Below are 20,757 nucleotides of genomic sequence, written 5' to 3' on the forward strand. Positions count from 1 at the left end.
TCCTCCTTTTTTCCCCCCATAGCTCTCCTCCACCCAGTTCCCACCCCACCCTCTGCCCTTATCCCCCCCACTGTCCTCATCCATAGGTGTACGATTTTTGTCCAGTCTCTTCCTGCACCCCCTCTCCCTCCCGCTTGAAAAAGACAGCCACGTACTCAGTTGCCAGCCCTCTCCGTGCGTGCATGCCTCCGTACCTCTGCCTTTACTTCCGCAGCTCCTCTGAGTCGGTGTGCTTTTCTATTCCCTTCTAGTTGTAGAATTTCCACTCAGCCAGCCTTCCTGTGGTTCTGGATGATGTCCGTTTTGTCTTTTAGTTGTAGTTTAGAAGTTGTGCGAGGCAGCAGTTCAGGTGTTTACCTATGCCACCATCTTGGTTTTCTCTCCAGTCTTTTTTTTTTTTTTTAAATCTTTATTGTTGAAAGTATTACATATGTTCCCCCCCTCCCCCAAATCAGGCCTTCATCACCCTATTGTCTGGGTTATACATATATGCATACAAATTCTTCGGTTGATCTCTTCCCACCCAGCCACCCTTCTCTGCCTTCCCTCTGAGATTCCGGAGTTGTTCTATGCTTCTGTCTCTGGATTTATTTTGTTCATCAGTTTGTTCATTAGATTCCACACATCCGGTCTTTTTAGAACCTTCAGAGGCTCTTGCAGGGGGTATATTATGTTCCTGATTGAATTTACTCAAGTACACTTTACTGTCATCCTGTTTTTCCTGTGTCCCTGCTTATCTTTGTATCCTGAGTTCCTAGGGTGACTGGCACATGGCACCTGTTTAAGTTGGTTATAGTGAAACTATTAGCATAAATGTGGGAAGAATTTCTGTGGACCCAATATGGTCTCAAAACTAGACAGGTAGCACACATTAGTTATAAACTGAACAACTGGCCTCTTGTTAACTAATCAGATTGCATGCTTCAATTAGTCCAGTCTTAGCCAGGCTTACTGTACAAAAGGATGGAATAAAGATTTATGGGCTAGAAATAATGGGGACAGCTGGAGTTTAAATGGGACAGTACACAGGTGAATTTAGGAGACAGAAGGGTGGCATGAACAGAAACGTCTCTAATTGTGGATTGTTTTGTGCTGGGCCTATAATCTGGATTTGTTTCCTCCTCATGCAGCTAGTCCCTTGCTGCCCATTGTACAGCATGGCCCTGATTTGTAAAGACATCTGTCTCCTAAAGAACATAACACATCTTTGACATTTAATCTGGTAATCTTACTTATAATGAAGTCCTAAAACAGATTTCCCCAGTTCAAACTATAGAAGGGTTACTAAGCCTAGAAATTATAGTTCCTAATGAGGCTTGATGTTAAATTTAAACATTTTATAGTCATACACCTACAGAACTATATACTCCTTTTTAGCCCTATTTGTGTTTTAGTATATTGGCCAAAGTCTACTAGGTTGGACTCTTTTAAGATAACACAAAGATAAGGTAAGGGGGTTGTGTGTGTATTTTAAACATTTTAATGTGGGCCTAAGTGTGAGAACCCGAGTTTCGAAGTGGAAAGTGTTAGCAGTATTAGTGTCACATATGTCATATCTTCAAAAGGCACAATTTAACTTAGTTTCACATTTTCAAAATAAGTGTTTTAAAAATCAAAATTTAATGGTAGGACTTTGTTTTTGTTTTTAGTGGTAGGATATTTTTAAAGATATCTCTACCCATATGTGCCTGGCTTTTCTTATTTGTACATAGAATTGTCTCAAATTCTTTTTTGTTGTTATTCTTCACCTGAGGATATTTTCCATTTTGAGAGAGGGAGAGGGAGAGAGAGAGAGGAAGAAAGAGAGGGAAAACACATCAATGTGAGAGAGATACATTGATTGGTTGCCTCCCGCATGTGCACCAACTGGGGCCAGGATTGAACCTGCAACCCAGGTATGTGCCCTTAACAGAGAATTGAATGTGCGACCCTCTGGTGTGCAGGCCTACGCTCTAACCAGATATGAACTCCAGGAGGAAGACAGCTAATGCTTTGTCAACCTTTGACCACCTCTGTAAGAATGTTTAGCTCTTCTAATTTTCTGAGAACTTCTTAGCTAGACATAGTACAAAACAGTAGTGCAGACTAATTTTGTAGCAAGTATTTTATTAATATGATTCCCTAACTAGAATCCAGTAAAAGTTAAACAAATATTTCAGAAAGCATCCACAGAGTTCTTAATAAAATTAACATTACGTGCTGACCATCTTGTTGGGGCTTAGAAATCCAGGCCACAGTGAAATACTCTACTGCATTTTGACCTTCAATCACAAAGGAGTAATCTTATTTCACAGTTCATAATTTTAAGAGTTTTGGGGTGAGGCTTTTCTTATTCAAGGTGTCCCAACCTTTCACATCCTGGCACATCTATGAAAGACAGGATTTGTGCATTTGTATGTGGCTGCAAGAAACCAGCCCAAGAACAGCTTTCCGAGGGGAGCAACTTCTCAGCACTTGGAATGGGAAGTTTTGTTGTCAGCTCTCTCACAGCTGTGTGCTCAGCTGCAAACGTGTTACAAGACCCCACGGCTCTAGCTAGGGCAGCGTGAGCTCCACTATAGCACCAAGAGTCAAAACGGCTTTAAAAAACTTTTTTAGAGGCTCAGTGCAGTTTTTGCCTTCATTTCTCCTAAGTGAAGAAGCCTAATCATTTTTGTAATCTGAGCCTGTTTCAATAGCAAGTCAGGGCTTGGATATTATCTGCACTATGCTTACGTGCACTGGTGCTTAAATATACCTCATAACGATCAACTTGGACAGTCTAAGAGGTTTATTTAACCAAAATAAAATCTTAAAAAGGGAACACCCTTCACTGAGGTGGTTTTTCTTGATTAGTTTGAATGTTAGCTATGGTATGAAACCTGAGGGCTAGACAAACATGGGAATATTTTTCCACCCAGTTCTTTGGGATTCTCCTTGGCCACGCTGATAAATGCCCAGGGAAAATATACATGTACTCCTGTTTTTTCAAAATGCCAGTGCCCCATTAACCTAAGTGGTGGCTGAAATAAGCAGTCTCATGGAAGGTATTTTTATGGCTGTAAATCTGACACTGGCATGATAACCTTTTCTCCCTCAACCATGTCAACTTTGCTCTGAGAATACCATTAAAATTCCTTTTGGGTAATGTGAAATGTGGCTGTGAGATCCGGGTAGAGTTCAGAAGAGTAATTTCTAAATGGAAAACCTACAGGAGAATAAAGACATCCAGACTGTTCTGCTTTTAAGAATTAGAGTGTTATGGATAAGACCAGCTTGCATTTTAATAACAATTAAGAGCTCATTACATTTGTTTTTTAAGGCTTACCTTGAATGAGTAAAAATAAAAATCCCTCACAAATCAAGTTTACTCTGTAGCCAATAGCCTAAAATGAAATTTTAATCTTTCTTGCTCACATGATTTTTTTTCTTCTCTGTTCTAACTTCTCTCAGTTGAGCCTGTATGATAGAAATAACAATCAGTATCTCTCCTCATGCCCCTATCTCACCCCAGTAAAAAGCAGGAGAAAAAGAATATGCAGATTAAAACAGAATACACATTCACTTGTGTGTTATCAGGCGCATTTCATTCATTCTAGGACCGTCACAGGGAAAAAGACAGGCGGGCTGGTTTGTAGACTGTCTTACCACGACACTCCAATTGTGCTGGGAGTGCCCACTGCTGTTAGAAATACTCAGTCTGGGCAATTTCCCTAAGGGAATGCGGTGCCTCGGCAGCCTGGGCAGTGCAGGCCCTGGGCTCCTTCGTCAGGGCCAGCCCAGCACAGAGCTTGAGTTCGAGGTAGAGATGCTGCTGCTGTTTCCCAGGTGAACAAGAAGCAGGTGAGTAGCAAGCACTCTCCTAAGACGGGTCTTTATTGTGTGGTGACAAGCTTCACAATGGTGCTGATGATGCGGGACCCTCGAGGACACATGCACAGGTCTATGCTCGGGTTCTTGATCTTATCCTGGAGGAGTTGGTCAAGCTCGCAGCGCAATTCCTTTACTAATTCAGCCACCTAAAAGGGAGTGCCATGTCAGCAGTGCAGGACCAGCAGGAGAGGGAGATTATCAAAGGAAATGGCCCAGTTATTATCATTATTCGAGACTCCTGGTATGAATTCTAACTTCATTAGTGGGGTGGGGGTGGAAACTAAACACATTTTCATTCTGAAAGTTCTTGATGCAGCAATAGGAACATTCACTCACTGTGAGCTCTGATATATTAAATGGGCTCCTCTATCACATCTCATTGAGAGAATGGCTTTTATATAGTGTTCTCCACATTAAAGCTTGGCAAACTTTTATAATTTGCTCCAAGAAGAGAAGCCGGAAAACGGAGAATTTTTAAAAAATCTCTTAGCTTTGGGTTACACTTTATGCTTTTGTGGGGAGAAAAACCACACTTTTATGTCATTTTGCTTGTGCTGATGTTTCAGTGGCACTGTAGATGTCTTCCCAACATCTGCCTTGCCCCTCCCCTGTTGTTCGGCAACGTGTAGTTTGGATCCTGATCTAAATCAAACAGGCTCATGCCATCCTCGCCAGGGTGAATGGCTCAGGTAATCCTGGCCTTAGCGCCCATGACATTCCTTTGGCCACAAGAACTGGTTTAGGAAGAGAAGGTTCAATGGAACTTTTAGGAAAGGATTTGGTCTCCCCTCTGGACAGTATGCTGCATGAGGTCAGGCCTGGTGCCACCACAGCCATCCTGCTACCCACAGGTCAGCCAGGCTTTATTGCCATTGAGTTGCTGAACTAAATCTCCCCTGCCTGGCCTTTTTGACCTGCACTGTCCAATATGGCAGCCAGCAGTCACATGTGGCTAATCTAATGACCACATGAAACGTGGCTGGTCCAAAGCGAACTGTCTGGTGAATGTAAAATACACACCAGAGTTTGAAGACTTAGTATGAAAAAAGAATGTAAAATATCTCAATAAATTTTTATATTGATTACTAGTGGCCCAGCACACAAAATTCGTGCACATTAAAATGGAATTATTTAGAGGAAATATTTTAATATTGCTATTTGCCCTTTCTCTATAATAGAAGTGTCAGAGATGAAAGAAAATTAGTAAAATGTATATGAAAATAATATATACATTTATTAATAAATAAACAATAACAGCCTCACATCCCCTGGCCTCGCCATGCACACAGCCTCCTGTTGATTGGTCTTTATGGCGTGAGGGTGTCATGATCATTTGCATATTAGCTCTTTATTATATAGGATGTGTTGAAATTAAAATCTCTTAGATGTATTAGGTTACTTAATATATATTAAGAATAATTTTACTTCTTTCTTTTTACTTTTTTTATTTTTACTTTTTTTAAATGTGGCTACTAGAAAAATTAAAATTACATAGTGGCTCACATATTTCTATTGGATTGTGCTGCTTTAGACTTTACAGTTAAATACACCAGTATATTCCCTTTGTTTGAGTTGGTGCTTTTGCTTCTGGCAACATAAGATTTCTAACAGATGCAAGTGTTGACTGAGTTTTTATTCCTTAAACATATGTACTGCCCCTTAAATGTTTTCTGCAGGCTCCACATGGAGCATAACTGAGACCTGAGAATAAAAGAATTCAGATCCATGACCTGTTTTATTAATGGTAGAGGTAGACTCAGGGTGATTTTTATTTATTTTTGCTCATTTATATTTTCTGATGTTTCTTTGGTGAGCACATTATTTGCATATCAATGAGGAAGGTCCAACACCTCACTCAGCTTCCGTCCAGAATCGTCCACACCAGCCCAGCCTGGGCTCCCCCTCAGGTGTGCTGCTGGAAGTCTTACTAAGGCTCTGCCCTGGCGTCACTCCAGCCTCAGCCTTTCTTAGTATCTCACTGCAGACCCACCATTCACTCTTAACCAGCTCTGTTGGCCTTGGTCCCTGAAGGAATGGCCTATACTTCATATTATCAAAGACCTTCATGGCTTAAGATTCACAGGATGGATCTGTCCTTACCTGATGGGAAGCAGCTGCAAAACGAATCCAACCATCATCCAAGGAGACGACAAACTCTCCCCTTTGAAGCTGCACATTCACTTGGCCTCCTCCGAACAAGACCAGCGGGTACACAGACACCATGCTGCAGTCGCGGATGAACACCCGACTAGTTTTGATCTTCTCGTGGTACAGCAGGTAGGGGCTGTCAAAGTGTCTGACCTGGAGCAGAAAACCTCAGGTGATGACAGCGATGTCACTGGCAACATGAGGGGACCTCCACCCGCCCCATAGATGCAAAAACCACCTGTCAGTGACTTACAAAATCATCTCCAGTCTGTACCTTTCCAGACTTGTATGTGCAACTACCTACTTGACATCTCCACTTGGGATCTAATAAGCACATCAAATTTCTTATGTTCAAAAGAAATTCTTGATTTCCCCTCCACGCAGTGTTCATCATCTAAGTAAATGGCACTCCCCTTCGCCCCATTGCTCAAACCCCAAAGAGTCATCCTTGATTGTACTTTTTCCCCTCACTCTATCTACATCATTGCTAAGTCCTGTCAGCTCTATTTTCAAAATACATAATGAACTGACACGTTCTGACCACTTCTATAGCCAGCCCCTTGTACGAACCATCATTACCCCATACAGACCACTGCAGTGCTTCCTAAGTACTTGCCCTGCTCCTTTGCACCTTTACAGCTTCTATTCCACACAGCAACCACAGAGATCGTTTAAAAACACAAATCCAGTTAGGGCTCAAAATGCTCCAATGATTTCCCAAAGACAAAATCCCAGATCCTTGCCATGGCTCGCAAGGTCCCACATGACCTGACCATTGCCTGCTTGTCCCAATTACCCGGCACCCTCACCCTAATCATCCCACTGCACGTGCCCTGGCCGCCAGCCTGCACTTCCTGGAACACACCAAACATGCTCCCTCTCATGGTCTTCGCACTTATTTCCTTTGCTGGAATGTTCTCTTTAGATACCTGCATGGCTTGCCCTTCCCTGCCCTTAGGATTTGCTCCGTGGTTTGCTCCCCAGAGAGTTCTTCCCTGACCACTCTATGGAAGACAGCCCCTCTCCTATCTCTCAATCTCTCTGACTGATTTCTCTTCATAACATTTGTCACCAAGCTGAGATGGTTTGCTTACCCAGTGATGCTGCTGGGCACAGCAAGTGATAGAGCACGGTTTGGCTGAACTTAAGAGACTGTTTCCCACCCCACTTGCCATATGTAACTGGGAGTACATATGTATGTGCTATTCTGACCTGATAGTTCACTGATGAAGGGTGAATGTGCACATATCCATCATTCTTGGTGACAAACTTCAGCTCATCAGATTTTGGTTGCATTCTGACAGCTCCAGTACTGGTCTTCTGAAACTTCCCTTCTGGGCTTTTCACCTAAACAATAGGTATTTGTAAAAATAGATATTTAAAATGTACGTTTTCACTATAGGCTGTATTCCTTGGCACAAAACCACACTTGTTTGAATGCCTTTGCTGTTTCTTCCCTCTCTCACTTAGTTTCCTTCTGAAAGCAATATAAGAATATTTTTTGCTTTTCTGTTCAAACCATCAAAAAGTGAATGTGCGGTCAGTGTGGCTCAGTGATTGAGCGTTGACCTATGAACCAGGAGGTCACGGTTCGATTCCCAGTCAGGGCACATGCTCGGATTGCGGGCTCAGTTCCCACTGGGGTTTGTGCAGGAGGCAGCCAATCAATGATTCTCTCTCATCATTGATGTTTCTATCTCTCTCTGAAATAAAAAAAAAGTGTGAATGTAGGTACAGTAGCACTGGGTGACTACATCACACAGCAGCCACATGGGGAGAAACTACGTTGATATTTCAGGTCTGTACTAATTATCAGGTGCAGAGATCTGGAATCTGCTGACTATCAATCTCAATCCCACATTTCCAAATGAATTTCTTTCAAAACAGCAAGAAAACATTGTATGAACAGAAAAAAAAATCATGAATAAACAGAGTAGTCCATTTGAAAAAGAAATTGAAAAGCTATGTATACATATACATATATGAATTATATATATATATATATATATATATATATTATAAAAATGATACATGTTTCCTGTATAAATAACATATTAGGAAAAAAGAAAATAAAGACTTCCTGTAATCATCACATAATTAAGAAATAACTAGCATTATTATTTGATAAATATAATTTTAGTTTGTCTGTTAGATTTATGTTATATACTGTATGTAGAAAACTATAAACACAATATAAATACTGATGTACATATGCATTGAAACTAATATAGGATCATTTTCTATAAATATACTTTTTAAACTTAATATATTGAGAACTTTTTCCATGTTTTAAAATAATTTCCTAAAACATAATTCCTTTTAAAAAAAAACACCCCACATAATTCTTAATGGCAATATAGTACCTCATAATTTAACCAATAAACTCCCCATTATTAGAAAATTAGATTGTTCATTCTAACAGTTTATAATTGCAAACATTTACCTAGATGTATCTTTATGCATATATGCAATTATTTCTTAATAAATCTTTAGAAATGAAACTGCTATGTAGAAAAGATGTATCAGTTTTATTCCTACCAAGAGTTTGAGAGTGTTCATTATGGGGGGGGCTTATGACAGTAAATTTTGTCACATCATAATTACCCCAAATCCATAGTTTACTTTAGGGTACACTCTTGGTGTTATACATTCTATGGGCTTGGGTAAATGTATAATGACATGTATCCTTCATTATGATATGTAGTAATTTTACTGCCCTAAAATCCACTATGCTCTGTCTATTCATCACCTCCCCAACCCCTGATTTTATTTTTGTCTCCATAGTTTTGTTCCAAATGATTTTTTTTAAAGTAAATTTCAAATGATTTGAAAAACATGCAAGTACTAAGCATAAACAAACCATAAACTAGTGAATGTCAACTGAGAATTTAACAAACAGTTAAAAAAGAAGTGATTCAGCACTCCAACAAACTCAAATTCTAAGGTGACAAGGACTGGATAATGAGAACTCAGGTAAGAGCCCAACAAGGGGTTTCCGGAAGTGGGCTGGCACAGGTGGTCCCTGGCAAACCACTGACTTGTTTGACTTTGTTCTTAATCTAAGGTTAGTCCAGGGAAAAGGCATAAGAAAAAATGTAGTCAAATGAAGTTCCTATCTAACACAGAAGGATAGTTATTTAGGCACAGGTTGGCTGAGAAAGTGACATACATGTCCATTTTAATTCCTGGAATGTCATGTCAGAAGGATTAAAGAAGCAACCTATTTTATACAATAAATGTTCTTGAACAATGCATCTAAACAGGAATAAGGAAATGAAGGATTAGAAATGCACACTAAGTTTAAAAGGCTGTGTGTGTATTTGCTGCGTGAGATGATTAATGCTAGGACTTAACTTATATCCTTGGCTGCTAGTGAGACAGGTTGTGGGAGAATCCAGGGAAAGCATTTTGTTACCTGCACTACATTTGGATACAGAGCAGCACACAGCATTGCTGATATCAGCTTGGGGTTCTCAGCATTTGAATTTGCCTGTGAGAGAAATGCAGCATTAATTTCATAAGTAATGTGGCTACTTTTGTCTGTGCCCTGGAAGTTACCATTATATATCATTTGATTTCTATCTTAAAACAGACAAAAGCATCTAACTTCTATCCCTGTGCTAGAAAAATTGTATTTTCTAAGTGAAAAGTATATCTATTGGAACACATCCACACAGGACCCATGCCAAGAAGCCCATGGAAACTCCTCCCAGATTTCTGCAAAGCAGCCACAAAGCCCGTGTTCCTAAGGCTCAGGAGAGACAAAGATTCTGGTTCATGAGATGTTCACAATCTCCAGAAAGTACCAACTTCAGTTGGAACAGAGTGGCATCAGGTTCATCTTGAAGAAGTATTCTTCCTATAGTGATACAAAAACTATTCTTGGTTGGGAAAAAGGTGGTCTGATTTAAGAAGACATTATTGGAAAGTCGATTCTACCTCTTACGGATTTATCGAGAATTAGTGAAATTTGAAAAACAAAAACCCTTCTGGTTTTATCAGTGTTAGCTGACACTTATTTGTGGAAAGAAGAAAACCAAGATTGCCACAAAACCACTGCTCATAGGCTTAAGTGAAGGATGCCTACATGTGTTCCTGAGTTAAAATACTATTCATGTGCTAATTAAAGAGAAATAAGAGCTAATTATACATTCTTTACCTCTTCTCCTGTGGCTTCCAGGATACCATCTCCTCCCAGGGCCCTTTTCTCAATTTCTCTGGCTCTGAGTCCCTCCTTCACAAAGCCTATATCTGATAGCAGTTCAGTAAATTGTCGTTTGAGGCTGGCCATTTCCTGAAAGAAGTGGAAAAAGTGTTTAAGCAGGGACATCAACATATCAAAGGTAAGTGGAGACAGTCACTCATTACTTCAGTGCACAGTAATGAGGCTCATATGGGTTCATCAAACAGGTCATTCCCAAAAAGGCAGTTTACATGGATGCAAACCGGCAGAGCTAAATAGTTCCAGAGAAATCAATAAGCTACGAAAACCCCAAAGATCATTTATTTACCTCTAGATTACATTTTAAAAATCATGTTCATTGGATTTTGGATAGGTCTGATTTTCCTGGAATTTTCCCGGTCAGCAAACAGTGCAGTTAACTTTGTTTGGGACCCTGCCTAGGTCTTTCCTACCTGCATTTCTGCTCAGGTCCTCTTGGTTCTCTACCTGAGCCTACAGTGGTTGGTTCTGCATTCACCACTTGCCCTTTCTCTTACCTTGTCTCGCTGGCTCACATCTTTTCCTAGGAATAGGAACATTATTAACTGGTTTAGATTTAGGCCCTCCTTTTTGTAGCTGAGCACAAGTATGAGAAAGAAAAAGCCCAAACCTCCTCCTCTTCTGGCTTCTGTTCAAATATAAGCTGCACATCAGACAACAGAAAAGGAGATAAAGACATACTGGGAACTGAGAGTGAAGCAACACTATCCTGTCTCTTGATGACAATGTGTTTTCTAGGAATGTCTCGAGTACATATGGAACATGGCAAAATATAACCCGGAGTTAAATATGCCATAAATAAATACATGGCTTTAATTGACTTCTTGTTAAAGTAAGCTAGAGTTTAGTGAAAAGAGGGAACTCTATTTGATGGACCTCATAGAGCACAGCAAAATCTACAGTATCCTGAAAAAAAAAAAAGTAAATTTAGTAAAAAATGTAATTTAAAAGAAATATAATTTTATACTTAAAAGATCTTAATGACCAGAGGAAATATTTATTATTGCATCACACATATAAAAATGTCCTTTAGATTAGTGATTCTAACTCTTGCTGTGTGTTAGAATCACTTGGTCAACAATAGCGACAGTGAACAGACGCTGAGGCCCTAGCCCTGGAGATCCGATGAAACTGGCCTGGGGTGGAACCTGGGCATTTTTACTTTTTTGTTTTAAGCCTCCTCAGGTGAATCTAATGTGCAGCCATGACTGAAAAATTATTGCTTTCTATGTACTTAGAATACAGCTAGAACCTCCGCTTTCTCAAAATGCCTCACTGGAGTACATCTAAAGGCAGAGGAGAATGAAGGCGAATACTGGGATGCATGCATTTATTCAGTGAACCTTTACTGAGCATCAGCTGTGTGCTAAGCATTGTTCTAGGCACTGGGGATAGAGAGATGGACAAAACAGGTAAGGTCTCTGCTCTGAGGGAGTTTCTGGGATAGAGAGATACATAAATAATGTCAGGTACTGGTTTTGTGTTCTACTCCAGGCCATCTTTTAATATGAAAGTAACGTTCTTCGCCCTTCCAGCCTCAAAACCTTGGAATAAAACATTACCCAAAGATGTGCACCATCAGTATCTGGCTTCTTGTGCCACTTTGGAGGGAGATCTAGAAACACTGTCACAATAGAGGACAGAGCCCTGCCTGTTACCACACAGAAGGTGATAAACCTTTTTCTTTCCTGTGTACTCATCATTGACATAGTAGCCTCTGATGGGCATGAGGAAAATCTGGTTCAGTATTCATTCTTTCGTTTGAGGGAGAGGATAGAGGTTAAGGATGCTCATACACCACTTTGAGAACCTGCTAAAAGCATGATTCCTTTCTCCCAGAATAAGGCACATATGTATAGGCACATGATTTTGCATACAATTTCAGGCGATATGGATCCAGGTTAAGAATACCTGGTAATATAATATATATATATATATATATATATATATATATATATATATATATTACATGTAATACTTTAAACAATAAAAAAAAAATTTTTTTTTAAAAGAATACCTGGTAAAATTACTGGAAAAACTGACTTCCAGTAAGCAGTAACCTTCGGAGTGCCTATATTTCCCCGTCCTCCCCGTAAGTAAACACAAGCTCACTGAAAAAAGGAAAAGGTTTAGCACAGGAGGCCGATGTCATGCATAGTTCAGGAGTCTGTCTCACACAGCTGGTGAAGCTGAGCATATTCCAGAAATAACATTTTCAATGTCAAGGCGGGACACGCCAGACAAAGTTGCAGACCCTCTGACACTCTAATAGAAAACGAATGAGAACAAACTGCCACAGAAATGACTCACCTGAAGAACTCGGCCCGACAAGAAGTTCTGTCTGCAGTAATTATAACTTGTTCGCATACCTTCTTTCATACTCAGCTGCCACCCCTAAATGTTGAAGAAAATCAAAATGAACTTTCTCTGTCTTTAGCGCCAGCTCTGGAATAATCCTCAGCTATTAGGTTATATACTTACCTTATATGCTCGTAGAAGGGCCAGATAATCACTGTTTGCGAATGCAAATTCTAACTTTTTCTGGTTAGCTTCCTCTTTTTTATCCCAGGGAGACACCTAAATGAGGAACATCAGATTTGAAGGACACATTTTACTTCTGGTTTCACATGGACTTTCCTACTGCTGAAGCAAGGTGCCTTGGGAAGTGTGTTGTGTGGCACAAAGAGTACTCAGTTTGTGGCTGATTATAGGCATTATGGTGATCACGGGCAAGCTACCACTATTTGCCCTTGTAAGTCTGTCTGCCCATCCCAAATAAGCTCTACTAAGTCTTTTAGTTCCTGGTGGCAAGATGTCATCAAAGAGACACTCATTCTGAAAGCTAGATCTGAAATCTAAAATTCTAACTTTTCAAACACCTTCCTTTTTAGGAGGGCCGGTGGGAAAAGGATCATATTTGGGAAATTAACATTATGTTTACAAAACCCAGCAAAGGACAGATGCCGAGTTTAGGCTAAGGATGACATCACTATTTCTAATGAACATCAATATTTCTGTATTCCAATAAAACAAAGAAGCCAGTGAGAGGTTTATTTAGACGATTTGAGACAGAGGTCCTACTCACAACAATATCGGCCCATATGCCCCTGAGTAAGCTACATTACCCACTCAGGTGCTTGGTTTTGTCATTTGTTGTTAAATGAGGGGACTGAACGAAGATCTTTTTTCAGATCTATGTGTTTACAATTTCATGAAGTATAACATTAAAGCTGAATAAAATGGGTATATTAACCTATTCCCCAGTCTCTCTGAGATAAGCCGTGGTGAAAAAGGCCAAGTGACACTCTATCCAACAACAGCAGAATATCCATTCTTAAGTCCACATAAAATACTCTCCAAGACAGACTATATGCTTGGCCATAATTCAAAGCTTAATAACCTTTAAAGGACTGAAATAATACAGAGTATGTTCTCTGGACATAATAGAATGAAATCAGAAATCAATAATGGAAAAAACTGGGAAACTCATAAGTATGTGGAAATTAAAGAACACATGCCTAAATAACCAGAAAAACTAAAATCAGAAATCAGAAAATTTGAGATGGAAACAACCGCAAATGTCGATCAAGTACTGAATGCATAAATAAAATGTGGTATATTCATACAAAGGAATATTATTTGGCCATAAAAAGGATGAAGCATTATGCTAAGTGAAGAAGCCTGTCAGAAAAGACCACATATTGTATTATTTCATCAATATGAAATGTCCAGAAGAGGCAAATCTATAGAGACAGGAAGGAGACTGGTGGTTGCCCAGGGCTGAAGTGGATGGGAGGATTAAAGGGAATTGGGGAGTAATAGTTATGAGGTCTCTTTATGCGGTGGTAAAATATTCTAAATCTGACTATGGTGATGACTGCACACAGTATTAAAAACTACTGAGTTGTACACTTTGGATGAATTATCTATAATAATAAAAGCATAATATGCTAATTAGACTAGGACATCCTTCCAAACGACCTTCTGGATAAAGCCGCGGCGGTGGGCAGGGGCCGAGGCAGAAGCAGCTGCAGGGGGCCGAGCCCCTTGCACAAATTTTGTGCATTGGACCTCTAGTATTTCAATAAAGCTGTTAAAAAAATAAGTGGTCCAATGTATTTACTCCCTGGTAAAATCATGCAGAGGTACCTTTTACTAGTACTTGTTTGTATTTTCTGATTTTCCTATAATGAGCCATATAATAAAAAAAAAATTAGATTATTTTAATAAGTTAGATCTCCAGTTCTTAATCATCATTTGGGGCATGGATTTATTTGAGCATCAGATAAAAGTTAAAGACATTGTACCCTGAAAAATTCACATACAATGTACAAGAAAATTTTTAGGGGGTTCACATAACCTTGTGGCCCCCATGGCACCCTTAGAGACCAATGGACTCTAGTTTATTTTTATTTTATTTTAAGTTCTTAAATATATTTTTATTGATTTCAGAGAGGAAAGGACAGAGAGAGACAGACAGAAACATCAATGATGAGAAAAAAACATCGATCAGCTGCCTCCTGCATGTCCGCCACTGAGGATAAAGCCTGTAGCCTGGGCATGAGCCCCCACTGGGAATTGAACCATGACCTCCTGGTTCATAGGTCAATGCTCAACCACTAAGCCACGCCGGCGGGGCCTGGACTCCAGTTTAGATGAATGTTGTTTACTTACAAAAGGAGACTTAAAAGCCAAACTGGCAGCGATGGTGAGAGCAGGATCCAAACAGCGGAAGATAGACCCAAATAGCATCAGTTTGCCAATTCTCACATCCACAGGCAGAGAGGCTAAGTGATACCCAAGGGGGGTCAGTTTTTCATCTGTAGTTAATGCTCCCAAGTCTCGTAATCGTATTTTTGAGGCACGAAGAGAATCAGGGTGTGGTGGTTCAATGAGCCGAGAGAACACCGATTGGAGATTATGAGTGCTAAACATTTCCAAAATTTTAATTCTGGGGAAAAAAAATAATTTGACAATTTTATTTATGATGGGATCACACCAAGAAATAAGCTTCTTTCTTGAATAAAAATCTATATATAGAAAAGCCTAATATGCAAAGTGTCCCCTTGGGAGTTCGATCGCTTGCTATGACATGCGCTGACCACCAGGGGCAGCGTGGGATGAAGGAAGGCCCGGCAGGCAGCCGGCAGCCGGGGAAGGGAGGCCCTAGCCAGCAGCTGCTAGGGACCTTACCCGTGCACGAATTTCGTGCGCTGTGCCTCTAGCAGTTTATAATTTCCTAGATATATGCTTTCATAAACCAGACAGTGTTAGTTTAAAATTAAAAAAAAAAATCTCTTATGTCTCCTCATTCTCCAGCAATAAATTGCAGAAACACGTTCAGATTCTGAAATTTATTGAGATTAAGAAAATTCTCTCTATAAACTTTCAAAATGCTTCTTTTCATAATAGTGGAATCAAATAATGAAATAAAATTGGAATGATCTACTTATTCTCTTTCCCACATCTGAAATTGCATAATATTTGTTTATAAAATCAATCTGCACTGTGTCCTGCCTTTTGACAGCTCTTGAAAAGCTATTGGTTTAAATTATGAATTTAAGCAGTTTTCAGAGGAGAAAAATCTTATATAACACTAGAGGCCCAGTGCATGAAATTCGTGCACGGGTAGGTCCCTAGCAGCTGCTGGCCAGGGCCTCCCTTCCCCGGCTGCCGGCTGGGGCCTTCCTTCATTCTGTGCCACCCCCTGATGGTCAGTGCACATCATAGCGAGCGATTGAACTCCTAGTCAGTTGAACTTCCTCGGGGACACTTTGCATATTAGGTTTTTATATATATAGACTAGAGGCCCGGTGCACCAAATTCGTGCAAGGGGGTGGGGGTGTCCCTCAGCCCAGCCTGCACCCTCTCCAATCTGGGACCCCTCAGGGGATGTCCGACTGCCCGGTGGGATCGGGCCTAAACGGGCAGTCGGACATCCCTCTCACAATCCAGGACTGCTGGCTCCCAACTGCTCGCCTGTCTGCCTTCCTGATTGCCCCTAACTGCTTCTGCCTGCCAGCCTGATCACACCCTAACCACTCCCCTGCCAGCCTGATTGATGCCTAACTGCTCCCCTGCTAGCCTGTTTGCCCCTAACTGCCCTCCCCTGCAGGCCTGGTCACCCCTAACTGCCCTCCCCTGCAGGCCTGGTCACCCCTAACTACCCTCCCCTGCAGACCATATCCCCCCAACTGCTCTCCCCTGCAGGCCTGGGTCCCCCGCAACTGCCCTTCCCTGCAGGCCTGGTCGCCCCCAACTTCCCTCCTCTGCCGGCCTGGTCACCCCTAACTAACTGCCATCCCCTGCAGGCTTGATCGCCCCCAACTGCTCTCCCTTGCAGGCCTGGTCCCTCTCAACTTCCCTCCCCTGCTGGCCATCTTGTGGTGGCCATATTGTGTCCACATGGGGGCAGGATCTTTGACCACATGGGGGCAGCCATCTTGTGTGTTGGAGTGATGGTCAATCTGCATATTACTCTTTTATTAGATAGGATAGAGGCCTGGTGCATGGGTGGGGGCCAGCTGGTTTGCCCTGAAGGGTGTCCCAGATCAGGGTGGGGGTTCCCTTGGGGCATGCGGCAGCCTGGGCGAGGGGCCTGTGGTGGTTTGCAGGCCGGCCACGCCCCCTGGTGACCCAAGTGGAGACCCTGGTATCTGGGGTTTATTTATCTTCTATATTTGAAACTTTGTAGCCTGGAGCGGAGCCAAGCCTCCTGCTCTCTCCGTGGCTGCCGCCATTTCTGTTGGAATTTATTTATCTTCTATAATTGAAACTTTGTACCCTTGAGTGGAGGCCTGGGCCCGCCAGGGTGTGTGGAAAGCTTGGCTTCCTCCATCGCCTGGGAAACCCAAGCCTCCTTCTTGCTCGCTCTGTGGCCGCAGCCATCTTGGTTATGGTTAATTTGCATACTCGCTCTGATTGGCTGGTAGGCATGGCTTGTGGGTGTAGCGGAGTGATGGTTAATTTGCATATTGCTCTTTTATTAGATAGGATTTCTTTATCTCACTTATATGCATTTCCTTTTTAAGCTGTGAACTGATACTGGTAAACATACAATTTTACATATTTACTAATGGACACATATTTGGGATCTAGCTTTTTTCCACTTAGATCACATAGATGTTTCATTTTAACACATGCATTGATAGTAATCCACTTAAATTTTGATTTAGCAAAAAAAAAAAGAAAGAAAGAAAAAAAGAATGAACCATGCTGGCCTATATAATATACCTATTTCCCCACTGTTGCATTTGGGTTGTTTTTAAATCATATGTGCTACATATATAACATTTCCCCTTCTCTCATCCTCCCTCAAGGGTCAATCAACTTCAAAGCTCTCTCCAATCCCTTCACTGCTCTTCATTTGCATTGTTACTACCTTAATTCAAGGAATCTGCTTGCCCAGTTTCTTAAGACCTCACCATGAACACTAGAGAAAGCAGGGACTGTGTCTTGTATCCTACAGTACCCCTGTGCTTAGCCCACCCCCTGGCAAATGGAAGGCTCTCAAAATAAATTTACTGGGTAAAAGAAAAGCTATAACAGCTTTACACAAGCATCTTTTTTCCTTTGCATTACTATTTTATGGGCATACTCCCTCAAAGTGATGAGTGGGTCTAAGGGCATGGACAGTTTTAGAGTTCTTGTATAATGCCAAGCAAATTTTCAGAAAGGTTGAACCATAGATTTCCCACCTGCAATAACATTGAGTTTGATCATTCATTCATGAAATTCCATTTTATGATACTTATTCTTATTTGTTCATCTTGTAAATAATGGAATTTTCAAGTAGTTTTTGTTCACTTTGCTCTAACTGATAATGAGGTTGTAGATTTTTCCATGTGATGATTTAATATTGGTGGAACCTCTAACTTACTCTCGTTAAGTTAGATTACTTTTCTGACTCACAAAGGTCTTCTTAAGGTCTATTACAGGACTATCCTCTCCAATGTAAGAGATCTTTATGTGCAGAAACTTAAAAGGAATGGTATAGGTAACACTGAAGAGCTCTTTCTATGTCCATTCTCAGCAAAATGTCTCCTACTAAGAAAAAGAAAACATGGATGTACCTTAGACAGAGCTGTTCCAACGGCACTCTTTGTATTTCTGGCAGCTGCTGCTTTAGAAGCTGGTGACTGAAGTGATGGCTAGTGAACAAATGGAAGCAGACCCCAGATGCAACACGACCAGCTCGACCTTTTCTTTGCAGAGCATTTGCTTGAGAGACAAAAGTATCCTCTAGACTTTCCATCCCTTTGCTGGCATCATATCTATAAAGAAAAAGAAAATGTCAGAAAGGGTTATTTTATAAAGATGTGGCCAACACTCGATTCAGCATGGAGAGATTAGATGAACCACCTTCCTTCTGTAGAAGGACACAGTGTCCTCTGTGTTCTGTGATAGCTGAGTTCCTGGCAGGAGAATAGTGCTACTTTAAAGGGTTTGGAACACTACTACATACAATCTATTTAACTCTTCTCTTTTTTAAAAAAATTCATTTTCATCTTTATTTTTGACAAATAAAAATTGTATATATTTAAGGTGTACAATGTGATGTTTTGATATATGTAGACATTGTGAAATGATTCCAATATCAAACTAATTAACACATATCAACTTCCATATCAATGCTTTTTCATTCAAGCACATGTAAAGCATATGAAAAAAGGAGGAAAAATAATTAATTACTTCCAAGATAAAACCTTAAACTTTCCATCTCCGTCTGACTTTAAGAATATGATCTGAATATAGCCTCACTCATATATTTATATAGTTTTCATAAAATATTTTTTCAAACACAATCCATGTAGTTTAATAGCATTAACTATTAAGAGCTTTGTCATTCTAATGAGACATCTTTAGCCCCTCCCTTATACTGCCAAAAGAGAATACCTCTTTTCTTTCATTTTCCCAGAATCGATGACATAGACAACATCATCAATGGTTATGGATGTCTCAGCAATGTTGGTGGAAATTATAATCTTAGTTACACCTACAGGAGGTTTTATAAACACAGCTTGCTGCTCTTCACTGGATAAAGATGAATGAAGTGGGTGAACTACACATCTGGAAGGCAATAAAAGCACAGTGAGTGTTCTAGCGTGAAGTGCTGAAATTGGACTACAGGGGGTGGACTTCTCCACCACCACCCACCCTCAGGGCTCAGCTCCTCTGAATGGGAAGGTGCTTTCTGATTCTGACAAAGTATTTACTCATCCTATGAAACTAAAAACCTTGCATCAACTTGGGAAAAACTGGAGTGTAATTCAGTAGTAAATAATCAAGAAGACTAAATAGTTGACATTTTACAAGAGCACATGTTCATTTTTTCCCTACCTTTAAATCCAGAGCAAGAGAGGCAGAGACAGTGACATACACTAAGAAATTTCATTCTTATATTTCTAGGGAGTTTTCATCTGTCAAGTAGGTGTCTCCTTCGATATGAAGACACACCCAATGTTTCTTTCCACCAGAATAGAAATCACTGAAAATTATTTTTTCTCAAAATGGGATCATTTCTTTGTTGTTACTAACATTGGCTTCTCCCATGCCCCGTATCTAGCAACTGAAATTACATGCAATTTCGCTGAGTCACTATGCTAAGTAAAGAGAAATATTTTTCTTTAATGGCATGGGAGTGACTGATTTTCTGGAACAAACAGGTTTGTCTATTTCCAGCTGGCATAAACAAATGTATTCTTGAGGAGTAACAGCAGAATCTAAAGAAGGTGATGATTGTTAAAAAGACCTTTCTGGTTACTCTTCTTCGCATATAACTGCAATAGATGATTGAGGATACAGAAAGCAATTAACTTACCGATGACTACGTCTGTTGTTGAAAAGAGAATTAGACTGTAGCTGTTCATAAAGCATTTTGATTTCTGCCAATCCCGGTAAAAATACAAGTATAGCACCTGGGTATATAAAGAGAATCAATCGGATAGAGGCAAAAAGGGAAAAATTAACAGATTATAAAGCTATTTTTAATTTTTAAAAAAAGTAGTAATCTGAGATTTTTCACTTTCCGTTTTCTTTTTAAAGTCCCCAAGAAATTAATAGATAACAAACTTTAAAAATATATTTTCTGACTTAATTACTACAAAATAAATGGGATATTATCTTTCTGCAACAGGACAAACAAAAGTGTGGGAAAACAGAATGCCTTAACTTATACAAGCATCATTAGCAAAGTTCTTTAAACTTATTTCTTTAGTGCACTGGTCACTGCCATTTCTATAGGAAGATTATCCTTCTAGTCTTTTAAGGTAGGAAAACTCTTCTTTCTATTACTAAAAAATATCCATAAACATTTGACTGAAAATGAGACAAGAAAGTATAATTTGCTTACCAACCTGGTAATCTAAATTGAGACATATGTGGAAATGTAGCACATTAATTAACCATACCATTTAATGGTTTATGAGCTTAAAAAACAAATCCTCACTCAGGACTATATAGTATTGATTATTTAGAGAGAGAGGAAGAGAGGGAGGGAGGCAAGGAGGGAAGGAGAAAGAAAGAGCTAGATATTG

The 20,757-nt window shown here is 40.2% G+C and overlaps 1 protein-coding gene across 5 annotated transcripts in view; it reads right to left on the bottom strand.

The window, feature by feature from the left end:
• Positions 1-114: 114 nt before the first annotated feature.
• The window catches only part of DHX57 (DExH-box helicase 57), a 111,941-nt gene continuing 91,298 nt past the window's right edge, over positions 115-20,757 (bottom strand). For all 5 annotated transcript variants that reach the window (XM_079792082.1, XM_079792084.1, XM_079792086.1 and 2 more), the window contains 11 exons: positions 20,043-20,139; positions 19,118-19,291; positions 18,295-18,495; positions 14,897-15,173; positions 12,704-12,799; positions 12,533-12,616; positions 10,160-10,294; positions 9,416-9,490; positions 7,213-7,347; positions 5,953-6,153; positions 115-3,998 (listed from right to left, as the gene is read on the bottom strand). In XM_079792082.1, coding sequence (XP_079648208.1) covers positions 3,855-3,998; positions 5,953-6,153; positions 7,213-7,347; positions 9,416-9,490; positions 10,160-10,294; positions 12,533-12,616; positions 12,704-12,799; positions 14,897-15,173; positions 18,295-18,495; positions 19,118-19,291; positions 20,043-20,139 — 1,619 coding nt within the window. In that variant the 3' untranslated portion in view covers positions 115-3,854. The remainder of the gene's footprint in view (positions 3,999-5,952; positions 6,154-7,212; positions 7,348-9,415; positions 9,491-10,159; positions 10,295-12,532; positions 12,617-12,703; positions 12,800-14,896; positions 15,174-18,294; positions 18,496-19,117; positions 19,292-20,042; positions 20,140-20,757) is intronic.

The sequence above is a fragment of the Cnephaeus nilssonii genome (assembly GCF_951640355.1).
Source record: "Cnephaeus nilssonii genome assembly, chromosome: 15".
NCBI lineage: Eukaryota > Metazoa > Chordata > Mammalia > Chiroptera > Vespertilionidae > Cnephaeus > Cnephaeus nilssonii.